The sequence below is a fragment of the Habropoda laboriosa genome, unplaced genomic scaffold, assembly GCF_001263275.1.
Source record: "Habropoda laboriosa isolate 0110345459 unplaced genomic scaffold, ASM126327v1 scaffold207, whole genome shotgun sequence".
NCBI classification, from domain to species: Eukaryota; Metazoa; Arthropoda; class Insecta; order Hymenoptera; family Apidae; genus Habropoda; species Habropoda laboriosa.
In genome coordinates, this window is record NW_017100397.1 from 143,553 (window position 1) to 169,011 (window position 25,459).

At 40.4% G+C, this 25,459-nt stretch overlaps 1 protein-coding gene across 1 annotated transcript in view; it reads right to left on the reverse strand.

Moving 5' to 3' along the window:
* Positions 1 to 285: 285 nt before the first annotated feature.
* The window catches only part of LOC108575188 (hepatocyte nuclear factor 6), a 98,658-nt gene continuing 73,484 nt past the window's right edge, over positions 286 to 25,459 (reverse strand). The window contains exons 4-6 of the mRNA XM_017937922.1: positions 14,931 to 14,954; positions 13,692 to 13,807; positions 286 to 927 (exon numbers count right to left, since the gene is read on the reverse strand). Of these exons, the coding sequence (XP_017793411.1) occupies positions 718 to 927; positions 13,692 to 13,807; positions 14,931 to 14,954 (350 nt within the window). The 3' untranslated portion in view covers positions 286 to 717. The remainder of the gene's footprint in view (positions 928 to 13,691; positions 13,808 to 14,930; positions 14,955 to 25,459) is intronic.

The following is a 25,459-nucleotide window of genomic DNA, read 5'->3' on the forward strand; positions in this document are numbered from 1 at the left end:
TTTTCCGAGATTGACAATCGGGAGGTTTCAATTATTTTGCTCCTCTTTTTTTCTTTTGCAAATTTCTAAGTTCGAAGTGTCGTTTCGCGTGACGTAGCGAGGCTGCAACTGCAATATTCACGAACAAGGCTGCCAGCGGTGTCTCTCGTTAAAAAATTATCACAGTGACTGTGCTTCTCGGAGCTATAAGATAATCGCGCGAGTACGTGCGACTACTCAGAAGGAACCAACTCTACCCCATTTTTCCGCCACTTCAACGCACCACTGGCCACCGAATGTAAAACGAAGAACCTTGGAACCACCCGGTATAATACGATACAAACTCTCCAAAACCATGTGTAAATACACTCTGTGTATTGAAAAAGACAAAATCCACCCGGCCAATTATTTTCCCTTCTCGAAAGTATCAAAATTCTACGCTCTTCGAGCCACCTTCAGTATTCAGAACTAAAATATTTTGCCCTATACCCGTTTCGAGGAAGTCTCACCCCGTCGCGAAATTCTTGTAATGCGAAGGCTGCTGCGTCGCTACGTGATCGGAACGTGTCCTTTCTCATTGTGAAATATATGTTTCAGAACGATCAGTCGGTTGTTGGATCACGAGCCCGTGAGGTGGTCAGTCGCGTATTCAGTGAAAAATCGCGCGGGCCCTTATTACGAGAAGGGCAGATCTTCTTCGGGTGATTCGTCGTGGTACTCCTCGTGGTCGGACGTGTGTCACAAAACGTCGCTTGGTTGTCGTTGCCCGATACCTATCGTGGGCGATAGCTGTCCTTCCTCGACCGCGACGGTCTTCGGGTCCTCGTCCTTCCACTTGTCCATGGAGCGGCGTCGAGCGTTCATGAAGAAGTTGCCGACCGTCGTCGGCTCCAGGCCCAGCTGCCTGGCGATTGTCACCTGCATCTCTTTCGACGGCCTCTTGGTCTCCTGAAAACACCCCATTGCTACCGTAAGTTCTGGGAATTTATCAACGGTGGCGGAATTTTTAGAAAAATTACACGTGTGTGTACAGGAAGGTTCAGGGAATTTTTGTGAAAATCACCTACACTACCGGCCAAATGTTTGGAACAATTTTCAGAATAAATCGAATCAACCGAAATCAACCGAAATAAGGTAAAGTACTATCGCTATTCGCAACGTCAGTTTCGAATCTATGAAAAATTAGCAGCGGATTCAATTTTGTAAATTAGCGAAACTTTTGGCCGGTAGCGTATGTGTGTACAGGGCGAGTAAGAGGATTTTTATAAAAATGACCTGTGTGGGTGATCTAAGGGATTTTTATGAAGGTGACCTGTGTGGGCGATCTAAGGGATTTTTATGAAGGTGACCTGTGTGTACAGGGTGATTCACTTAACTTGACGACCTGAAATTACAGGTAAATTGTTCGCTGTGTGAAATAGTGTGTAAAGTAAAATTTGCACGATTTCAAGGGGAACACGTGTCGCGATAATTATTTTTTCCATATTCTTCTAGCGTGAACATTTCAATAAATACCCATTTCAGATATATTAAAGATCAACACTTGTTTACTCAGTTTTTAAATGCTCGTTTAATTTTCGTGAAGAAACATAGGGCGTTCCATTTAAAAATATCACGGTCACCTTGTAAACTTCATATGTAAATTGTAGTCCGTCCTGAAATCAAGCAAGCTTCGCACAGCGTAAATAGTAAATCACACTGCAGATTTACAGTGACTCTTACTAATATTCGGACACTCTTTGGAACAGTAGAACTTTTTCTAAATTTGATCAAACGACTTGAGCTTTTTCGAGAAGTTGGAAGGATTACTAGATGACGTGTGTAAAATTTTTTGAAAATATTGCAATTCGTGGGAATCACGAGGAAAATTGTAAAGGTCACTGTTTACAACTTTTTTACCTGAGCGTTTTGTAGATTTACGTTAATTGTACACCTGTTGAAAATTTCATCGAGATCGGTAGATGGAGAAACAAGCGACGGGCATCGAAAGATGTAGGAATCTTCAGATTTATTACAATTATAGGCCGAACGCCGTGAAATAGTGCGATTTTCACAATCTTCAACGATTTGTAGCTCACAGCATGCGTATAATTGGCACAAAAACTACAAAACGTATTTTTTAAATTTCCATTACTCGGTTGAAAGTGGTCGAATGTGACCTTTACAATTTTCTTCGCGATTTCCACAAATTGCAATTTTTTCAAAATTTTTTGGACATGTCATCTGGTATACTAATCCTTCTAACTTCTAAAAAAAACTCAAGTCGTTAAGTCCAATTTGAAAAAAAGTTATACCGTTCTAAAGAGTGTCCGAATCATTATCAATGGGCAATGAATGTAAGAGAAAGATGTAGAATACACGAGAATTAAATAAATGTAACTCTTGTGCAATATTAATGCAGTACAACCTAACAGATATCTAAATGGAATTCAGTTCACCGTAAGGAATCGTCCATTTTGGTGAACCTTATGTACGAGACAGTTCTCGTTACCAGTAGAGTAACCTCGTAAGCAGTATCGTAAGTAGGTAATTAAAAGGTGTTGGAGCAAAATAGCTATTATTCGAAATTTAGGATTCCGATTGTGGTTGTATAAAACTTGATAATAAGTTCAATAGCAATACATTTTATAACAATAACTATACACACGTAAAAAGAAATAATGACAATTTGATCAACGCTCTCTAAATATTTCTCGCAATAAATTCTCACGTACTCACTGATATCAATAACAACGCGCTTTTCCTGTTTTACCAACAGTTACCCTGTATGATCCGCTCGTTTACCAAATCTCGAGACGATTCGACACTACATTCACGCCATCACTTGCAACTTATTATTAAACCAATTTTCTCTCGTACCCTCTGAAATTTTATGAAAATTCTCTGTTGCTCCCCCCCAGAATTATTCACACTTCTAACAAACGTATAGCAGCACTAAGAAACATAGGTTACCATCGAACGATTGCACATAACCTCCCTAGCAACGAACCAACGAACTTAGAAAACCGAAACAGCACGAATAACCAAGAATTTTGCGCCAGATTCCCTCCGTACTTCTCTGTACCACCACAAACCACCTCGAATAAGTCTCAATTAAAGCAAAAGAGCTGCATCTGAAAGGGATCTTTCTATTTCTTTGACTCCATGAAAAATTAATATTCATTCCTCTTGCAACCGTCTCAACCTACAATTCTCCACTCGAAATCACATCGAGAAGCTTCGTACCTTCTATGAATCTGTATATATATATATGTGTGCGTGTGTACGCGCGCGCGCGTGTTTCCTCTCTTCGAACTGAAATGCCTCGATCACAGCGACACAGAGGAATGGTAAACATTTCTGTACATGTGGTAAACGGGCTGGCACGCTTTCTTCCCACGCGACGACGTTTCTTACTCGACGTACAGGTCGATCAATAACACGGACGAAGCAACCAGAGTGAGAGAGTAAGAGAGAGAGAGTGGGAGAGAGAGAGAGGGAGAGAGTATCGATTGCTCGAAGGAACAATTATTACAAACCGATGGCCCGATGCGCGTGCAGCAGAACGCAATAATTAACGCGTTCCGCGCGAAGCGCAATCGTTTAGCCTGGTGAAGCCGATCAAATTAGGATGCTCGATCCGCCACGAATTAGTAACGTGTCTCCCTTGAGCCGTCTTAACCCTTTTCCCACCCTCTTACAGACAGGAAATTCGTGCAACGAGCTGATTCGAACGATGATGGGTGAACGAACAAGGCTGAATTATTTAATTCGAGCAAAGTGGAACGCCACTCGAGAGGATATTCAGCCCTTTTTCAGGATGTTTCTTAGTGTTCCGGTTGAGGGAGGTTTTTCATGGGTTAAAAATTAATCGATGGTGTTGAATATTTTGGCAAGTAAGATTCTTCCTGAGACTTCTGCTGTTCGGGTCGATCGAGGTTAATTTTCAGGTGTTCACGACGATTTCGAATTAATTAAGGTTAATCGTAAGAGAACTGCAGGTGGAAATTAAGAATATTAACACATTTGACGCACATATTTTTGAGATTTTCACATATCTGTCTGAAAGTAAATTTATAAAACGCGGTAAATGATTGAATTTCTTTTGAGAAATGCCGTCACGAATTCTAATAATTGTATACGTTTTACGAAAAAGTAATTTACCACATTCTTGAAAATTTCTTCGAAAAATAATAATTAGTTGGAAAGTGACGATTGAAAGAAAAGCGAAATCACCCTGTGCACGTGTTAAGCGCTGCTCTAAGAGCCTATACTTGAGGATCTTGAAATTTCTATTTTTCAAAGTCTATTCTATGCAGTAATGGTTGAAAATATATAAATTCCAATATTCTCGTATGAAAATTGAATCGAGACTTGGGTATAAATGTGAAGAATTTGTAGAAAAAGCACAATGAAATTACGTAGAACGATACATAGGACACGGTGGACGTTTAAGGAGCCGTATTGATATCCTGTCTGGTTGTAATTCAGCGCGTGTAACGCAACGAAACGAAGGTCTGCCTGCCTGCTCTGTCTACGGGATAGCGGTTCGGTATACAGAGAGAGGCGTATCAATTGTTGGAAATACGGGACACTATCAGCGCGAGGATCGTGATTATTCCTTGACAGCCACTGTGCGCCTCTGAGAAAGCAAGGGAGACGGAGAATAAGCTGTAGAAGAGGGAGTTGCATACGTGTCACGGGGTGAAGGGTGCACACAGCGGATCTTGGAAACGAGGGAAAACCACTTCGACCAAGCTCTCTTTTCTAACCATATTGCAACGGAAATTTATCAATTATAATCCTGAGTGTGTTCAACTCTTAAATTTCTGGAATGATAGTTTAACCCCATAAAAGACCACTCGGGAACTAAACTAGAGGAATACCTGAAATTGAATATCCCAATAAAATACAAGAGAACATTCGCCCAATTAAGATTAGCAAGGAGGGGCGTTGTCGTATACCTCCCTCCTATCTTTCATTAGTTTTTAGTCATCCTGCCTCCTTTCCTTAACTGTAAACAAATCCGCATCATCCTAACGTTAGTCACCCCGAAACCTAGACCTCCACATCATCCTTTACTCATCGCTGAACCTAGACATCACCGTCTCTCCCTACATTGACCTCTGAGACCAACCCCTACTCTCGTACTTACCGAACCTATATCTAGAAACCTTTTCCGTCGAAACAGCAGATTTTTGTCTAGTGGTCTTCACGCACCGAACGTCACCGAACTGTCGAATAAAGTCGAATAGTACTACGCGCAGAACAGCATCCTTATTTCGCCCAGTTTCCGTCAGGATCTCCTACCGCGTACCTATTGAAAATAATAAACCAACGCAAGGAATCGCGAGCCGCGGAATACAACACGTATTACCCTATAATACGTATTAAGAGAATGTCCGATGTACGACGAATCCAGACCGCATGAGTTTAAGTACGAAAGCATCACAAAGATCCTTGAATCGGATGCTGAAGAAGACAGAAGTGCAGAAGGCGTATTAAGAGAATGTCCGATGTACGACGAATCCAGACCGCATGACTTTAAGTACGAAAGCATCACAAAGATCCTTGAATCGGATGCTGAAGAAGACAGAAGTGCAGAAGTGCAATAAGAATCAGAGCACTCTGCCTAGATGAATGATTCATATTAAATGCCAAGATGCAATGGAATTGAAAATCGCTCAACCAAAGATTTTTCTTAGTCATAGTTTCAATTTTGAATCTTATATCTTTGTTTTACCTACATATTTCTACAGGCTCGTTTTAAAGTTAATAGTTTAATATAGTGTAAGTATAAAAACACATATGTATAACACAAGATTGTAATAGGCTTCTGCCTAAACCAATTAACAATAAATAAATAAAATAAAAAATAGTTTAACCCTTGTGTGGGTTGTTCCGAGCTTAATATTTGCAATTTTTTACATAAATTTTCATTTTGAAAACGTGTCGACGTAAAAATGTCGAAAAACTGAACGTAAAAAAAATGTTACAAAAATTATAGAAATTGATCAAGCATAATTTTGATGAGAAATTTCACGATTTTGGAACGATAGTTTGATATTCGTTATCGATTGAATCTTTGCCAATTGGAGGCATTAAAAATTATAAATTACAATTTTAAGCATGTTAAACTATGTTGGCGTCGGTTATTTTATTGGAAGACGCACGTGTCAGAGGCGACGCATTTAGCGGCGTAGGCCTCTTGTAAAAGGATATCGTATCGCCAACGAGCGGAACCTTAGAATCTGTCGTTGGGGAATAGGTTCGGTGGCGACGTGGAAACCAGTGGCAAAGGACCCGACGTCCTGCTGCCAAACACAAAGAGGGCGCGTGCACGGGGCCGGTGGCCCAACGTCACCGATGCTTCGTAGCGCGTACAGAGAGATAAGGATTCGGGACAAAGGATCTCGCCACGAAGTGGGGAGAGTCTTGGGACTCTCCGGGAAGAGGACTGTGTCAAAAAGATTTCTTTTTCTGTATACCAAATTTCAATTTAAATTTTAGAATTCTGGAGTAACAGTTTGATATTTGTTATCGATAATGTCAGAACAATAGTTCCATCGACTGTAGTCAGTACACTACGTTAAGATTTCACTTTTCCCCGATATTAAATTAAAAAATATTTGCCACAGGATGTCGTCTCTAGGCTCCAACGAAATCTTCAGTTACAGTTTCGAGAAAATTCGAATAACGAGTACTTTTCAAAATTTTCTGGATTTGAATCTTGCACCGTAACAATTCGACGATCGTATCAATTAAAAGATTCCATCGATGGTGGATCGAACACACGTGCCAGACAGTCACCGCGGAAAAGTGCGGAGATTGAAGAGGGGGTAGGAGGATCGAGGAAGTTTAAAAGTCGTATAATCGAGCGGAAAATAGAAACGGAATGCGAGAAAGATCGAGCGGCAGCGTTAACTGGGCTAAGGTCAATTCGCCAACTATTTGGCATACTTCCAAAGAGAGGCCAGCCGAACCAAACCGCTTTTCCCTTTTCCACGGAAACGTCCACATTATTTTCATAGTTGTCCAGTGATCGCATCACGGATTGTACCTCGTTCAAACTGGCCTCTCTTCCTCCCTACAATTAGCTTAAGTTTCACCTGGAGCATTCGAGCTCGAATTTAAGGGGGATGGAACGAAATTTCGCCAAACTCCACTATAAATTTTGGGAAAAACAGAAACTGGTGCTGTAAGAGCTTAATTAGGTTCAATTATATTTAAGGTTCATCCGAAGAAACAAATTGTACATTTTGATGGGAGAGAATCAGATAGCAGAGAAATGAAGAAAAAGGTTTCGAGAATTTTCGATTTAAATGTGCTGAAACAGCGCGATCAGTGTATACGGCAAATTGTGTATAAAAGTGTCTCACTGTTTCTCGAAACTGAAGTGGAAAATGTTCTCGAATACTTCCAAAGTATAATTGTGTTCATACTTCGATTAATAAATTAAAGACTCGGCCATTTCATCTGCAACAGCCTAATAAAATTAGACTTACGACATGTAGATAAATGGGTACGCAACTCCCAAATCACGCGACGCTATAAGGTATGAACAGAAAATAAAGTCAGAACGAGAAATTTGAAGATTGAAAATGTAAAAGATCGAGATGTGGAATCTTCGCTGTAATACTGAACTTAATCAAATAGAGCAGAGAACGTAGAAATCGAAGAGGAATCCGACTGGTATAATTAATGAAACATACATTAGAATTACGTTAATGCAGAAATCGAAGAGGTCTTAATTAATCTTCAATCAGAGTGGAGAACGTCGGCTTCGTTTAATTAAGAAAGCAGATTCGAGGATATGGCTAACACGTGGATCAAAAGTAAACTTAACACGGTCTAACACGAGGGTAAAAGGGTGGAATCTGAACTGAGCTCTGAGCTCTCATATCTTACTTAGAGGGGCGAATTAGCCTAACTCGTAGCATGGTTAGGGGGAGAGACTTTCCTCTCCGCATGAATTTCTTATTCCGGCCATTGAACACCTTCGTTCGTCGATTGTGAATAATGCAAACGCCCGCGAACTTGTTACCAGGCGTGCTTTCGAGGATTGTAGAATGTTACACTGCGGAGTCGAATGGCCGCGATATCGACGACTCGGCGAGAGGTATCGAGTGAGCAGTCGCGAATTTCGCGACGTCATCCACGACTTCTTTTCGATCGTCCTAGCAGTGACGCCATTGTGGAGAACAATTTCCACAAGCTGTTCGATACGGTTCGTAATGGTATTTTAGTACTTTATTGTTCAGTCTGGATCATTTAACGTGATCAACGAATTTCTTTTAACCCTTTGCGGTCGTATGTCTGCTCTCGGCCACCGAAGCACTTATATCACACCATGGTGAAATTTAAATATAATTTTTGTATAAAATCAAACCACGTGTTATTGTGTTAAACATACGTAAAGTGGAAAGAAGTGAATAAGAAATAGTAAAAATGACGAAGTAAAATAATAGAAAAATAATACAAATGATAATCTTGCATTACATTATCAGTGTTCGTTGCCTGAGCTAAATACGACCGCAAAGGGTTAATATTGCGAAAGGGAATTGTGATTCGTTTAAGGAATATTTGGTAAGTGATACTTGAATCTTGTGAAACAGAGGAATTTATAAAATACGTGTTGCCATTATTTTCAAAAATATTTGGAAAATGATACTGCAGCTAGCTTTCGCAGAACAGTATAGTAATTCGTTGGAAATATTACTGTATTGTTATCAGGCTCAAACGTTACGTAAAAATTCTGTTCGAAACTATGATCTAGTAAAAAAGAACGTAGATTTAATCCTTACAAATGTGTTAAAAATTCCATATTCTATTACTAATTACGTCGAAAATTTTATTACATCGTTGCTACAGGGTGTCACTTAATATTTGCAAAACTTAATACGATTATCCATTTTCACCTTACTTGCACTTTTTTTTACTTCATTTACTTTATGATGAGAATTAATATTGAAATTATTATTATTATTAAATTCCTCATTATCGTACACGATAACTCGATTACTTCCTCCGTGCACACGTTGCTCCGTAACAATTTTCCATAATTATTTGTAAATATTCTTCCCTTAAAATCATTCAGTTCTTTCAACTTAATACATTACCATCCATACGAATTGTAGTTGAATAAACGTATAGAAAAATTGGTTAACAAACTTTTGTCGTGATGTGCTGGATTTTCTATGTCCAGCCACGTTACGAAACAAAATTTCTCAAGGTACCAAACGAAAATGTACAATACGTTAGAAAATGGTAATTCGTTGAGACGAATAAATTTCACGGTGCATCTAACCAAGACGACGTGACAGACTTAAAATTGACCTCTACAAACTTTGTTATCTTTTTTTTCCGAATTTCAGAAAAATACTTGAGGATTCTATTTTCAAGACTACAAACATTCGAAAAATGCAAAAATCGATTTTTTGACACATCCAGACCAGAATACCCCGGCTAACACCGTGCCAGCGAAAATTCAGGTGTTTCACACGTCGAATGCCGTGGGGATCATTGGTGACCGGCGGTGCCAAGATTAGTGAAAGCGTTTAATTTGAAATAAATGATTGCCAAAGTTCGTGCCCGATTATCGCACTTTAGTACAGATGTTTGTTTTAGCGTTACATTACGTTCCTATCGAAAGATACACCGCTTGTGTTTTATTTTCAAATAATTATTCATTTTATTTTCAAACGAAACGCGCCTTTGCACACACCTCTTGTGTTTTATTTTCAAATCGGGCACGAACCTTTGCAATCATCTAATATTTGTCAAATTTTCGTCTAGTGCGTCACACAGCATATTTAAATGGTTCTATTCCTAACTGCTGACATATTACTTACGTATATTGCGATGCGTTGTATTTAAACGAAAAATTCATCTCGGCGCCGTGGACAAGTTACGTAGAATTGGTCCGGCATTCGACGTGTTAACACTAGGTTTACGGACATTTCAAATTGACGCGTGAACAAAACCGCAGATTTCCTTTAAAATATAACTTATAAACGAAATTACGTGATATTATATATTTCTATAAAATTTATAATAAGCATAAGTGGTAGGAGAGGAATGTAAACGGTTTCTGTAGTTGTCCTCGTGAAATTGGGAATGCGTCAAAATGACGCGTCCCGTAAACCTAGTGTTAAGCTCGATATTAGGAAAGACAATTTTTGTTCCTCCAAGAATCTTTACAATTTGTCCAGCAAGGACATTCGGTAAATTGTAGTATCGGGTTTGGTTAATTAACACGTAGAAATAATCCCTGTGGATAACATCTGTTGAGGCTTGATGCCGTTAGGATAGAAGATCCTTTGCTAGGTCGTTGGGATGACTGCTGTCTATTCTTTTTTTATAGCTGTCGCAGCGACTAGTGATTTGATCAGAAACTGTTTTAACTTGGAGGTCCTTCCGAATGTCGAACATACCATGGAGCATTGGTTACTGTTCTAAGAATTATAGATTGTAATGACTCAATTTTAGCAATGTGGCCTTTGGCTACCATGCCCCACATCTCGATGCCATAGGTCCAGATGGGCTTTATAATTGTTTTGTAGATTAAAAGTTTATTGTCAAGACTTAATTTAGATCTTTTGCATGTAAGCCAGCACATGTTTCTCCTGTTGATATGGATTTGGTCGAACAACGTATGTGTTGTTTCCGTGTTAATTTCGAATCCAAGTGTAGTCCCAGGTATTTAACTGATTTGGTTTGTGGTACGGAAGTAAGACAATTTCTTAGAACGGCACACGGGAATGAAGCGTCATTCGTTGTGAATAATAAGGTAGATCTACCCTCTAATCCATTGGAAATATTACCCTACCCTATCATATTCCATAACTCTATTACTTCATTACTATACACGTATCACCGTTACCAATCCACATATCCACGATTTCCCTCTTTTTCTCCGCGCCCGTCGAAGCGTTCTCGGGTTCGCGTGCATTAATAAAGGGAAGCTGATTTTTCGCGTGCACGCGGAGAAAAAACGCGGCGACTGGGGTGGACGAGGAGTTTCAGCCCCGTCGCGCGTAAACCCGCCTCTATCGATCCGCGTTGAATAATTTCGCGGCCGATTCCTTGGCCGCCGCGCTTCGATCGCCACCGTGATCGCGAACGGCCATTGCTATCGTCCCTTTCCTCGTTAGCGTGCTCGTTCGTGAAAGACCACCCCTCGAATACGCGCGTTTCCGTCGTTTCTTTTTTTCTTCCTTTCTATCTACGCTGAAATTTTCCTCCTTTCGTCAGAATGATTTTCCACTGTTTCTTGGTGTGTTTTAGTATTTGCGGGGAAACGAAGGGGAAATTGGTTATTACCGTGTTTGATGAGAAGCATAGGAAGTGTAGTGTTGATAATGAACGTGTTTCTTTGGTTGAATACTGGAAGAATATCGTTGTAGAATGAAGTTTGCTTAGGAATAGAATATTTCGGTAATCTGAATATCGTAGAAATATTATTTAACTTTTACTCTGAATATGTACAAACCACTCGTGAATTTATGTTCGGCCGTACAGACGAGCCGAACAATAACATCGGTATTTTCAATAGACAGCACCTTCTAAAAAGCGAGGTTTTAGCCGGCATGGGCAAATTACTTTATTACACCAAAAGTTCGACGACTCTCACACCTGGACGCCACATGCCCTAAGAAATAAAACGGACCTTCGACATCACCAATTCTCAGACAAGCAATGTAACAAATGTAAGAACGAATTCCCCACTTTCACACCACCAGCAGACACACCCCAAACACACCGAAAAAACCAATCACCACACACTTCCACCGCCTACGACAGTTTTCACAGCACCAATCACAACGCACTCGTAGTTTATGAAATAGCAAACACCACACGACACGACGCACAATTTTCCTATCGGTAAGCCTAGACATTTCGCGCTCTGCACAACGCTCATTCACAAATACATAGTTTTAACAGCAAACTGTTGCACGTTGATAATCTATCTTTCGGGCACCACCTGAGTCCCCTATCCCGAGTAGATTCCTTAAATGGTCTGACTCGAAAACACTGAAACTGCCAGCAATTTTTCAGGAATTTGCAATTGTAGATTTGAACAGCGCAATTTCCTTTACTTTGATAAAGTGGAGTAATACAAAATTCATTAAAAGTTCCTCGAAAATTCCCACCTTTTTTCTGAAAATTCTTTCGTAACTTGTAGTTCATAGTGATTTCACACTTTTAGGTAACAGTGTATACATAAGTAGAATGAAATGAGCTGAGTGATTTCACTGATCCTGGAATACTAACATTTATTCTTTGTGACACTAGTATTAACATAGGATGGACGACAAATGATATTTGTACTTTATTAATATCAAAATTGTACAAACTATTTATTTCAATTTACTTTGCAGAGGAAAAGTGTATATGAGAAGAAATCTCTTCGAGCACAATATTAGTACTCTAGGATTAACGAAAAATATTTCAAGCAGATCAGAAATAATTTCACACTAAATACCTCTGATCGTCTGATATCATATATTACCACAGAATAGATAATAAAAAATCATGCCAAAAATCTCCAGAGTGTCAACGTTATTCCTAAGTTCTTCAACCAGGCGAAGCCTGATTTTCATCGCTTAGAAAAAAAAAAAACTGCTAACACAGTTCACCTCGTGTACTACTGATACACGTGTACACGGACCTCGAGGTGGTCGAGAGTTTTGCGCGCGTTAATGGAAACGCTCTCAACAAATTCTCACTTAACAAAATTACTACGTCGTACGGTAAATTACCTCGATAGACACCGCGTGTGTAACGCGCATTCCATCGATGCGCCATAATAACCGTGTTCCACACAGAGAGCCGCGAGTCGAGTGCCTTCCTTCTCCTCTTTTCTCCTCCTCTCTCTCATCCTCTTCCCGCCCCATTTTGCACACGCACCCTCGAATCGCAAGAAAGATAATCGAGAATTTTCGAGTAGATCAACGTTGACCCACCAACCCCTCTCGCAAATTTTATTTTAATTCATCCTGGCACTTTCCTCTTCCTCAGTTTTACTTCTATTTAATCACATATTGCAGTCGGCAGCAATTTGAATAAGCGAGGAGTCGAAAGTGGCAGAAATAGTGCACTGCAAGCAGAGCTATGTAGATTATTTTCCATCTAAATCTACGAAGGTGGTAAACACCGGAAGTTGTGAAGTTCAATGGACACTTTTTTCCCCTATAGGTACTGAAAATTGTCACTTTTGGCACTTGCATCGTTTACCATTCCAGCTCCTCAATTATTCGATTTCTGTGACGGTAAGAAATATGTGATCACATTTCTATTCCTCAATTGCGGCACCTTTTGTGGTAATTTAATTTTTGTGTAGTCGCTAAATTCGTTCGTCCATCTGTGAACTCAGTTTGTTTCCCACAGTTAGGGAGAAGATGAATTTCTCCAGTGTGTCGTTCAATTCCCTCAAAAGAGTTTCCACTGATATTTCACTTGGCTACCGCGAGAGCTTGCAAGATATAGTAAATAATCGCAATGGTGGCGATTAATTTTCGCATCGACGATACGCTCGAGAATGGAACGCAACATAGGCGCAGTGGAAAATTTGTAAAAAATGAAGGAGTAAAGGGAAAAAGGAGGCACTCGAGGACGACACGGCGAATCCATGGCCGCCTTTGAGTATCCTTTCCAGCGGGACAATCGAGACACGTAGAACGGGGTGGGTTTGGGTATCGATCAAAACGCAAGTTAAGTTATACAAGACTTACTTTAAAAATAGCCTGTAGAGTACGGCGCTGAAGGTCTGTGAAAACCAGGCGCGGTTTCTTGGGGGCGGGCTGTTGGTGTTCTGCCTGGCTCGCCATCTCGTCTTTCCTCTTGCATGCTAAAATTCAAACGGTCCTTTAGTCGATACGTTCCTCAGATTTTTCTTTCATAAAATTATCGCATAATCTCGCTCGTGAAAATTCATTCAAAGGAAAGAAAAATTCCTCACTGAAACATTCTTCTTAACCCTTTCGTTCCTACAGTTACGTGACATTTGTTTACATTTCCGTGTGCTTTGAAAGAGGAAAGGAAAGTAACTCGATGTTTGGAAATGTATTCAAGGTAGTAATTTGTTCGAAACAGTTACCGAAAATGAACGAGCAAAAATTGTCCCAATTGCGAAGAGGGTTAACCCTCTATGGGCCGAATATTTCTCTTGACTGTAAAAGAATTAATGTAACGTCGACCTATAAATGCAGAATAACAGTGAATTCGACTATCATAATGAATACATATTGTAACTTTGAAGTAACAACGGTTATCAAGAAAGTTACTGGTTAATAAGGCGACGTTGTACAACAAGACGTTTATGCCAACTTTGTGGAAGAAAGTTCAATTATTTGATAAAATATCGATATATTAGTATGTGACTTGAAAGTTACACGGGCCCATAGAGGGTTAATATCGTCGCATCAGAGTTTCCGAGTTCAATTCAATTTTCAGTGTGAACTACAGAAGATACGGACGAAACGTTTCTTCAGAAATGACGTTCAATTTGTTTTAAACACCGCACGAAACCAATTTACATAAAACATTGAACAATAAACGAAGAACGAAAGTTTCAGCTGATAATAGGAACGAAAGGGTTAATCCTCGCGATGAAGTAACACGTTTAAAAATCCCGAAAAAATTCTCCGAATAAGAAGAAACTTTTCCTAAGCCGTTAAGACTGTTTCATTGCAGAGTACGCGAGCTAATTGGCGATTAGCGGAAAGCGTAGTAGCCCCCACATAAAACGCCTCGAGATTTTCCCCTTTTAACAGCGAACTATGAAAGACAAGATAAAAAAAAAAAAGAAAGAAAAGTAAGAAGATTCGTCTTTCGTACAAACGTAGACGCGATTCATGCCCCCCTTGTGTATACACACACAGTGGTGTGCGTCTAATTGACGATCGGCCGAATTAAGAGCCAGGAAGAGAAACGAAAGGGAAACGTACTCAACGTGATTTGATCGTACTTACTTCCGCGTTGTGGAATCTGTGCAGCTGAAAGCAGAAAAAAAGACGAATGTGAATCAAACGATGAACTCATTCAATCAGACGACCCGTTCTATCTTTTTTTTTTTTTTTTCAACTTCATTTTGGGTCGTCGATTATTTTCTCTTTTGCTTTTTTTTTTTTTCAAGGAGTGTGTACATGATGTATCATTCTGTTATGCGTGTTTCTTACATACACATTATTCCTTAATATTCTTGTCTTTGGTGTTTCTTTTTTACTTTTCTTTTTTCGTTTCTTTTGGAAAACTAAACTTTAGTCGTTCAACGAGCAACAAAAACAATTATTCTCGAATTATTACAGATACTATATACGTACTATAGATATATACATATATAGATATTACACATAATATATAGAGACTGTTCAAGGGCAATCATAAGTAAAAACACGTACAACAAGTCATGTGGAGAGAAAAAAGGGGGGGATTTCGCTTGCATACCACGTGTATCATCTCAAAAAACTGATAGTAACTACTGCTGATAAATACATCTCACTAAATAGGGTACCAAAAAAGGGCACAAGGGGCGGGCGGACACGTATGTATATATATATGTGTATATATGTATATATACATATATATATATTTTGCATATATTTTGCAAAATGAATATTTTGCTCGTGTACATATGTAGAGACGATGCAAGAGTGTCAAGAGAGATGCATTTCCTTGGAGAAGAAGCGAGTCTTTTTCAGTGTCTATGTGCTTGTTCGTTTCGTGTTCTCGAGTGGTGTGGTATTGTATGCCTTGTTTCGAATCTGAGTGGTATTATGTCTCGTCGAGCACACGTTCTTTCTCCTTTTTTTCCTTTCCTTTTTTCATTGGCCTGAGTCCAACTGAAAGGCTGAATTGTTTTCACTTTCTGACCGAGCTACAGAGACTCGAACTCGGAGACATTTTGATTAATTATACTGTGAATTTCTGATTGATAAGTCTCTGATTAGAGAGGTTAGAATTAATTCGATTCCTGGAAAGCATTTAACTAAGACTTGAGAGACTTCACGTTTCAAGAATCCAAGTTGAAATTATGCAGCACGGTGGATTTGAATTTTCTGAATGAAAAATTCATCAATTCGCAGCTCCCTTATTAGAACATTTCTAAGACCTCTGATTACGAATTTCCACGTTTCGAGAGTCTTAATATGTGACAAAAATATAGCCGACGTTAAATCCAATTGAAGAGTGTTCAACCGTCTGAAATATTCGAAAGAAAATATTCGCCAAGTTTCGACTTCCCTGTAAAAGAAATTCCCAAGATTTCTAATTCCAAGCGTTCATATTACAACAGGCCTAAATTCCAAGCGAAAGATCCGCCAATTTTCGATTTCCCTGTGAAAAAATTTCCAGGATTTCTAATTTCAAACTTTCACATCCAAAGAGCCCTGAATCCAAGGGAAAGATTCGCCAGTTCTCAATTTCCCTGTCAAAAAATTCCCAGAGCTTCTAATTCTAAATAGTCACACTTGGAGAGGCCTAAATTCCGAACAGCAAGTACGCCAATTCAATCAATTTCCCTCAAAAAATATTTCGAAAATTTCTAATTCTAAGTGTTCGCATTTCAAAAACCACAACCTTCCGAGAAAATATCCGCAAAAGTACTTCCACCAATAGTCTTTCAAATCCTACATATCCATCGGCACCAAATAAATCACAAAGCATCCAGTTCCATGAAATAATACAAATCGAACCTACTAATTCATAAAGGAAACACGAATCACTCGAAATAACCCTTTATCCCTTTCGCGGATCGATCGAACGAGCGGCTCAGAGCACTGTGTCGCATCGACGAGTTCTCTGAAATAATAACGATCGCGATATTAGCTCGAAATTGCCGCGTAATCACTGCTGGGGCTCTCTGTGACGCTCGCCACACGTTACCGCGCATAATTGTGGACGAGAAGCGGACTCGATGAGAGAGAGAGGAAAAAAAAAACCAGTTAGAAAAGTCGAGAAGAGGGAAAAATAACGTTTACACGTGTACTTCACGAATTCCGATCGAACGGCCGATATTAGATTAAATAACTCGTCAATTTTCCCTTTGTCCAGTCTCGATCGACACTGGAAACTTGAAAATCGCTGCAATTTCACCGATAATAGGTCGACCCTTTTCGATTCGATTCCACCACGAAGAACGGGGGGGAGGCGGAAAAATGTTTCGTCCATTTCGAAGGACGAATTAACGTCTCGCGGCGGTTAATAGCCCTGGCGTTTCACTTTTCGATGGGCATAGAAGTAGGTTTCCTGAATTATTTGGAAATGACAGAGGAGTATTGTTCGGCTAGGAAGGTCCACAGGTGGACGAAATCTTGGAAGGCTTTATTTGATTGAAGTGAAAATATTTTGATTGGAGGATTTGATTTGTGAAAGAAAAATTGGAAAATTCGAAGTAGGTCCGTTTAACTAAGATCGAGAAGCCATTTCATCTTTCGTCGTTAAAAAAAATTCCTAGAAAAACTAATCTCTTTGTGGAGAGTATTAGAAAATCAGAAGAAATTCAAAAAAAACAAAAAAAAAACAAAGTACCATTTACCACCCTCAAACCCCGTCGAAACCAGAAACTCGTCAAAAGAACACCCTACTACCTCATCTTCCTAAAAACGAAGACTTCATCTACGTTCGAGGGACCTCGTCGATTTCTCGTCGTACCTGCTAATGGCAAACCATCCCCTGGAAAAAAGAATATTTGAAACGTCTCTCGTCCACTCTAGATCTCAGAAAAGATCTCCCCGAACCACCCCTCTCTTCAATCTGCTGCGAGAACACAGGAGAAAAATTCGACGGATATATGGATTTCCATCAAATCACCGCCTGACAAAAAGGAACTTAATCCCACGAACAAGATAAACTGTCTTGAAAAAAAGTCTAACTTCTCGAAAAAAGGAGAAAAAAATAGATTGGAGAACCGTTCGAAATGAAGCTCTCGAACACGGTGTATGTCCGTTCACGATTGAAATTTCTCCCTCAGAGGGCTTCAGTTTCGCGGTCGATTCGCGAAAATGGAATGGCAGAAGGGGTAGGGGCTGGGGGGTTAGACGGGATGGTAAAGGGACGAAGACACTTTGGCGGCCGGTGAAAAGGCAATCGCGTGCCATTAGCAAGCGGCCGATAACGAGTGAAAAGGAGGCCCGCGGAAAAAATGGCACCGCGATGGGGGGAGAGAAGAGGGGAGGGACAGCTGGACAGAGACGAAAAATTGACGCGTTCATTATTACCACAGCGGCGAATGGAACCGTGGAAAAGGCTCGATCGACGCTGGCTACCTTGATTTTTCCACCTGTCACCCCCTTTTCTTGCCTCTCTCTTGCCTGGACGTGTACACTGCCGTTCAGAAGTATCGGGACACCCGTTATGTTCGTAGAGAATGTATCCTACGATTTAAATTACATTTCTTCGCCAAAGTTGGTTGAGATTGTTATCGTAAATTAGTAAATATACGTGTACTGTTGCCTCGTGAGAGAACTGTCACAAGTCGAAAACAAAAGAAAATTTCTAGTTTTGGAGAGTCACCTCGTTACAGAATTGTGAAACGTGCGTCAGCTGAAATTTACTTGGTTGAAGTATCACACTTCAACTTCGAACATTTCATCTGATGGTAAATCTATGTGTTAGAAGGTATGTAGACCAAGAAGTAAAATGAAAAGTTTTTACTTGTGACACTTTTCCAGACTGAATCATTTGTTTTGGATTTTAATAATTTGGGTTTGCCTCGCATTAAATACTTACGAACGGGAGTGTACAACGGCCCAGCGAATTCTTTCACTTCTTTTCCTTTCCTTTTCGGAGAGACTGGAGGGTAATTGGAATTCTTGCTACTGTGAGGTTGGATTGGGTTTTAGAAGAGTGTTTATTGGTTGTAAAATGAGTGGAACGAAGTTGAAGCTTGGTTAGAATAAGAAAAGGAAGAAAGTAACATGTTTTGTGCAGAGATTGCATCGTCAGAAGTTCGAGGAATATTTTTGAAGTGTCACAAATAGGGGGAAGTATGATAATGATTGTTAAGTGAAAAATTGGTTCATAAATTGGAAGAATTTATGGGAAAGTAAAGGTCTGATCTCGAAATATTCCAATCTCGTGGAATGTTAGAATATAAGATGCTAGAAATTTATTCTTTTCTAATATTATTCTTCTCCACTCCCAAAACCCTCCATCAACCTAAAATATCAAAGAGCTATCTCACAGCTACTCGTCTCTGGGTAATAAAAACCTGTTCCTTTCCTAGATACCCAAAATATTCCTGTCTCCAAATACAAACTCGAGTCCCGAAAATCTCCCATCGACCCAAAATGTCAAGAATAAAAGTCTATTCTTAGGAAAATGTGACAAACCGGCGACAGAATCCTACTTGTACATCGGACACAGAGATGTTAGGTTAAAATAGTGAAGCGGAAGAACGGTCGCGTTGTCAGGCCTCTGTATCCATCGTAGCGAGAGACCAGAACTCGAAATGGATGCAAGAGGCAAGGAAGAACCGGATGTCAGTGAGCATGGATCGATCGAAGGATTCCAGAAACGGCTAAGTGGGCCAAATCCAGTCGGGTGAACGACGCGATAAAGCATTAACGAGCCCTCTATCTATCACTCTGCTAATACATTTACAATACACTTGTGCCTCTCTGGTTCACCTCTTCTAAACGTGTTAGAAAATCTCTGACGCGATTGCAGGCGGGAAACTTTTCGAAAAATAATCGAACGGGCTGACACTTTGTGCTGCCAACCAGCCAGCCACTTTGACCGAACGGTCCTCACGAAGCAGAGGATCAGCTCGCGCGGAAAAATTTCATCGGCTCGCCTGATCGAACCACGCTGTATACATCGAGACGCTCTGCAACGATGGAAAACAGCCGGATAATGGGACATTTAGACCCCGTTAGGTTAGAGGGAACACTGATCAATTTCGGGCAATTCTCTGTTAGGAATAAAAATTCGAGGTTCGTGGAGAATGGTGGACAATCTTGGACAGAGTGGGAATTTGTAATTCTCGGAAATTTTGATGGGACTGATAAGGGTGGAAGATTAAACGAGATTAATTGTTCGAAGCTTGAATATCGGTATAAATTTGTCATTTGTGAGAATTTTGTGGAGGGAAATGGGAAATTTTTTAGACTGGCGAGGGTGGAGAATTTGTTGATAATATGCTTGAATATGGGAACCATTAGATGCAGTGCGCTTGAAAGAGATTCAAGATCTCTATGTTAGATTAGTGCGAATAATCGTTTTAAAAGGTATGGGTGTTAATATTGGGTACCAAGGGCGGGAATAGTGGTTCACGGAGATTTGGCAATGGATAGATAAAGAAATTGGCAGGCCATATTAAAAAGCTTCGATCCTAATATATAATGTCGATTCACTGTCGATTCAATGTGTGAATCAATAACGATATGAAAAAATTCGAATCTCAAGTACCAAAAAGAATTCCAGAAACCCGACACGAAAACCACAAGCAACGCCTGATACAAAATCCTAGATCTGAAAATTTCTACCTGCTCAAAGAGTGCCGAAGCTTGCTTCATTTCTATTGCACCAGCCCGAAACGTGAGAAAATGGAGAAGAGGGCGAGAGATCATGAAGGCGGAAGGTCCATTAAAGAGGCGACGTAGTCGTGTGGAGTCAGATTTACGTACGATCTAGCGTATTCGTAACCGATGGCCACGGCCAATCAAAAGGAAGTTTGTCAGGGACGGGAGCACGTAGACGTCTTCTTCATATATACCGTGTTCCGTCGCAGCCGCTACCCCTTCCTTCTTCGAATAACTCAAGAATGATTGCATTTCGAGCGAGGAGCCCGCTGGCGTCACGTGGCCCCAATAGCTTCTGCTATATAATAAAATAATACACGCAGAGAAGGCGGCCGCGCATTTACATGGGCCACGTGATCCCGATACTTTCCCTCTCTCTCTTTCTCTCTCCCTGGTCCTCGATCTTTTCTCCATCCCCCTATCATCCACCTTCTTCCTACTTTCGATACACCGGGTGTGTCGTCCAAGCAGCTTCCTCGATAGGAATTGGCAGTTTCAGGCGTCGACCACGATTCACGTTCGATTTCTTCATTTCTTGGTTGATTTTCCGAAGCCTCTTTTGATATCAGGGTCTCCAGGAGAAAAAGACTCGCTTTAGTTCTTAATCTCGAATTGATTCTCCAATTGTCTTGAAGTTGATAAATATGAAAATGATTCCCCTTATTCTTGGACTTCTGGGGTGAAATTTATATTATCTGAATAGTAGATTGGAATTTTCACTATTCATTTTTCAACCTAATTACCCTTTATCACAATTTTGTTTCATTATTCTAGACGGAATGGACAATTATCTTGGTTATCATAATTGCATTTTTTTTTTTTTGGTTAAGAGAGTTTATTTTGCTCACATGTGTAATTGGAAATTTGATAAGTCACACGATATGTGCATAGGTGTCCAAAAGCACGTCCTGAAGCTTAGGTTTATTTTATAAACGTCATCCCGATAAACTTGATTCTCGTTGTTTTTAGGAAAATTTCCCAAGCTGCCCGGAAATTGAATCCCGCTTCATTTCCGTTAATCCATCCGCCGCAATTGCATGTATTATCTTGATTTTGAAGTTTGTCTAACGCGATTGAACGCCGGACGCTTCGTCCTCTTCTATTTTTAATGCAATTACCGCTCGAACGAACGCTAACGCTCGCAAAGAAAACTTGAAAACTCCTTCTCCCTCCTCTCGCGCAACGAGCCTCGACGAATTCGATTGCTAATCGTATTGTTTTTCTCCAGAGTTTCTTCTTCATTTGCCTTCAATTTTTCATTGCTTCTTCTTCCGTATTCCTTTCCTACTTCCTCCTTTTCTTACATCCTAACCTTGCGTCCTCTTTTCCCCATTTTCCATCTGCTTCTTACCCACCTCCCTATTATCCTTCTTTCATTTTTCCTTCAATTTTTTCATCTTGTTCTTTCCACAGGTTTGCTTTCTTTTACACACCCTGTAGACGCGTGGGGAACTCCGTGCAAGGGAACCTTCGTCTCCAATAGGCCTCCCCCGATTTTTGCCTGATAGCCTCGCATTCCAATGGAGTCGGGGACACCTCCACCTTCTACTCCCTCCTCGGATTTTCTTTCGCTTCGCGCGCAGATTTACGAGGGCGATTCGATTTTATTGCTTATTGCCCCGAACTCGCCGATATTCGCGGTGCTGCTCTACCACCCATCTTTGGCAACATTTCTTCCGAGTTTCTCAAAGTGAAAAGGAAGTATTTTTTCATTCTTCTCATAATTCTTTTCACAACATCCATCACACCATCAGACCTTTTGGTTCCGAAGAATTTCTTAGACCCACTGGGCTCATTTGAAGTCGTCCAGAGTTTGTATATCTCCAAGAATGTGGCGAACGTGCACACGCTATTGTCTACCTTTATTTTGTACGGGTGTAGAAGAGTCCCATAAATATTCATAGGATCGCACTTTTCCATCAACCGTTGACTCAGAACCAAGTTTGGTGAAAACTGACTTGAACAGCGTCCAAACAGCATCGTTCGTTTCATTTTTAATGCGTTAGTTTGATATGTGTTCATGGATTCCCCTTACTAGCCCTATTGTCCATCGATTCACGTTCGAATTCGGTCAAAATTGGTCCCACTAGTCCACATTTTTTTCCATCGTCCACGAGGTATGCCTATGGACCTCCCTTGGTCACCAGAAATAACAGAAAAAACCGAAGGATCCACCCTTGAAAATTTTTCGCGAATGAGAAATCCAGCGGCACCCATCTCTTTTTCCCTAGTAGGCGCAGAGTGATGCTTGACTTGGAAAGATCGCACCAGTGCGCTGGTTGAGTCCTAACTTTGAACCTCGATTCCTATCTACCTGTGATAACCTACTATATCTGACTTGCACTCAGAATTAAAGTCCTTCAGGATTCTATCTACTTCTAACTCTGTTCTAACACCGAAATCAAATCCACTTAATTTTTTCTCTTATTTTATTCACTTTGATGGATGAGTATGTGAATATATCATTTCTTTGGCGAATTGATTAGCAACGCAATGGAACTTTATCTCTTATTTCACTCATCTCGATGGATGAGTAATATGTACTTTATAGCAATAGCCGACGAATTTACTATGGAAACTTTCGATCAAAAATTCGCACAGAAAGAAAGATCCTTTCCACACGATAGCCTGTCTATTCTCCATCCAGGCCAGATTATTACCTCTCTGTTCCCCTAAAAACAAGTAGAATCCCAAGATAAACAGCCATCAGTTGTACATATCGATATTACTTTGTGGTTTCTCGAAACGTGAAGCAAAGTTTTGCTTAAACAATAAACTCCGCTATTCAGCTCCCGATGGCTCGAAGTTCGAGATCCTGCTCGGTTTAAGCCCCTTTTTCTCCAATTTTTTGTTCATTCCCGAGAATTGCCAATTTGGTTATCGTATTTGGTGCTCTGGTGGTTCCAAGGGAACCGGAAGTCGGCCGCGACGCCTGCGAGACGATCGTTTCGAATCGTTGTTGCGTGTACCCTTGATGTTTCTTCGTCCGCTAACCCTCGACGCGTTGCAATTACCAAAATTTCTTATTTACATTTCTTTTCGTTTCCCACGACCGTTATAAATCGTTCGTACAGATTTAGAAGTTTCATAATCAACAGAATTGCGAACTCTGGGAATTCTCAAGTCTCGCTGAAAAAAATAATTCAGAGATTCGAAATTTAGCAACTTGAGAACTCTAAGAATTGTCAAATCTCTCTCTGAGAAATACTTCGAATGTTGAAAAATGTTGTTCCAACTGAAAGGTAAAAGGAACGATTGTTATAAGCTCGACCGTAGAGGCAGAAAATGGTCGTGGAAGGTTGAAACACGACGACAGAAGGTTGACGAACGCGTCGAGTGTCAGCTGACGTGACGTGTGGACTGAGACGGCCTGTAAATTGTGCGACTTCTTTCCAACGGGCTGAACATTCATGCTTTGTCTTACAAAAGAGGGTATCGACTAACAATACTTGGTATCTGGTATTGAGTAGAAGGGCGAGGGGGGCAAACACTACACCTGCGCAATTAAAAGGACCTCAAAAATTAACAGCTAAATATATAAAAAGGGCACTCTCTGTGTTTACGGTGGAATCTCTAAGAGAACATGGGATTTATCATGGCGGGGGATGGTCGGCTCGCAGCAAAATGCTCACGTTCAAATATAAGACAGCATTCGGGCCAGAGGTTGGCGAAAACCTTCACATTCCGTCGATCAACGATTTTCCACGGAGAAATCTTAGGCAAAGAGCTCGCAAAAACTATCAAAGAAACTCGGTAAATCGGAATTTTGCATTTTTCTTCCAAAGAAAATTAAATACCGCGAGTTTCCAAATATGAACATTTAATAACCGGCAAAATCGATAATTCTGAAAAAAAAATACTTCAAAGGTTCTAAATTTAGTAACTCGAAAACACCGGGAATTCTCAGATCCCCCCAAAAAGAAATCATTCGAAAGTTCCAAATTTAGAAACTGCAAAATTTCGATAAAATTTTACGCTAAAAATTGTCCTCTTTTTGATAGAGAAACGAAAAACAATGGAGGAAACAGGAAGTAAAATTCTCGCATTTTTCCTCCATGAAATAAAAAGAAAGTTTCCAAATTTCTAGTTTGCTCTCGAAAAGCGGAGGACTCGCGATCGATCGATCGGCGAGACGAAAGGATTTCGCCGGCCTCCGGGGCGACAAATCGTCTAAACATCACTCATTTCTTTCCCCGTGTACGTCTTCGTGTCGTATTCTAAGGGACAAAGACGCGAGAGACAGAGAGGGGCACCGGAAACGGGGGCGTCTCGATATATACATTCCTTGTATACGTGCCTGTGTCTCTAACGTATACATACATATACATATACATATACATATATACTTCCATTCGTCCCCGTTTCCATGCCTGGGAATTCAGCAAGCAAGCAAGCAAGCAAACTTTCGTCTGTCGTCGTCGAATTTGTACGAAAGGATCGCCGTGTTACTAGGGTGTCCTTTGCTTTCTTTTCTTTCCGTCTATTCTTCTCATTTCCCTCTTCTCACCTTCCTTTCATCGGTTTCTATTTCTTACACTTAATTCTTTCCTCCTTTTTTTTTCGTTCTTATTAATCTCGAGGGTGAGAAGCATGAGAGAATTCTGGGACACCCTATGTATGACCCACGTGGCGAGATTTCTCTGATGTTCTTTGTTTTGTATCAATTTGTTTCTTAACAATGCTGGGAATTCACTAATCCAATTTACCAACCGATTTGAAAAGACGTGGAATTTTTTGGATAGGAAAAATACTTTTCCTTTTCCTTCAGCTTTCTTTTTTTTCTTTTTTTAACCCAGCACCGTTCACGGATAATCTCGCACCATTCTCGACATTTCACCTTTTTTTCCTCGAAGTTTTGCGCTCCGAACGGCGGCCCGTTTCAAACTCAAGGAATCATCCGCCATGATGGTTCCTCGGGAAACGAGTAGTGTGGCCGGAGAACAGACTCGAAGACGCAGAACGGAGGGGAAATTCGTTTT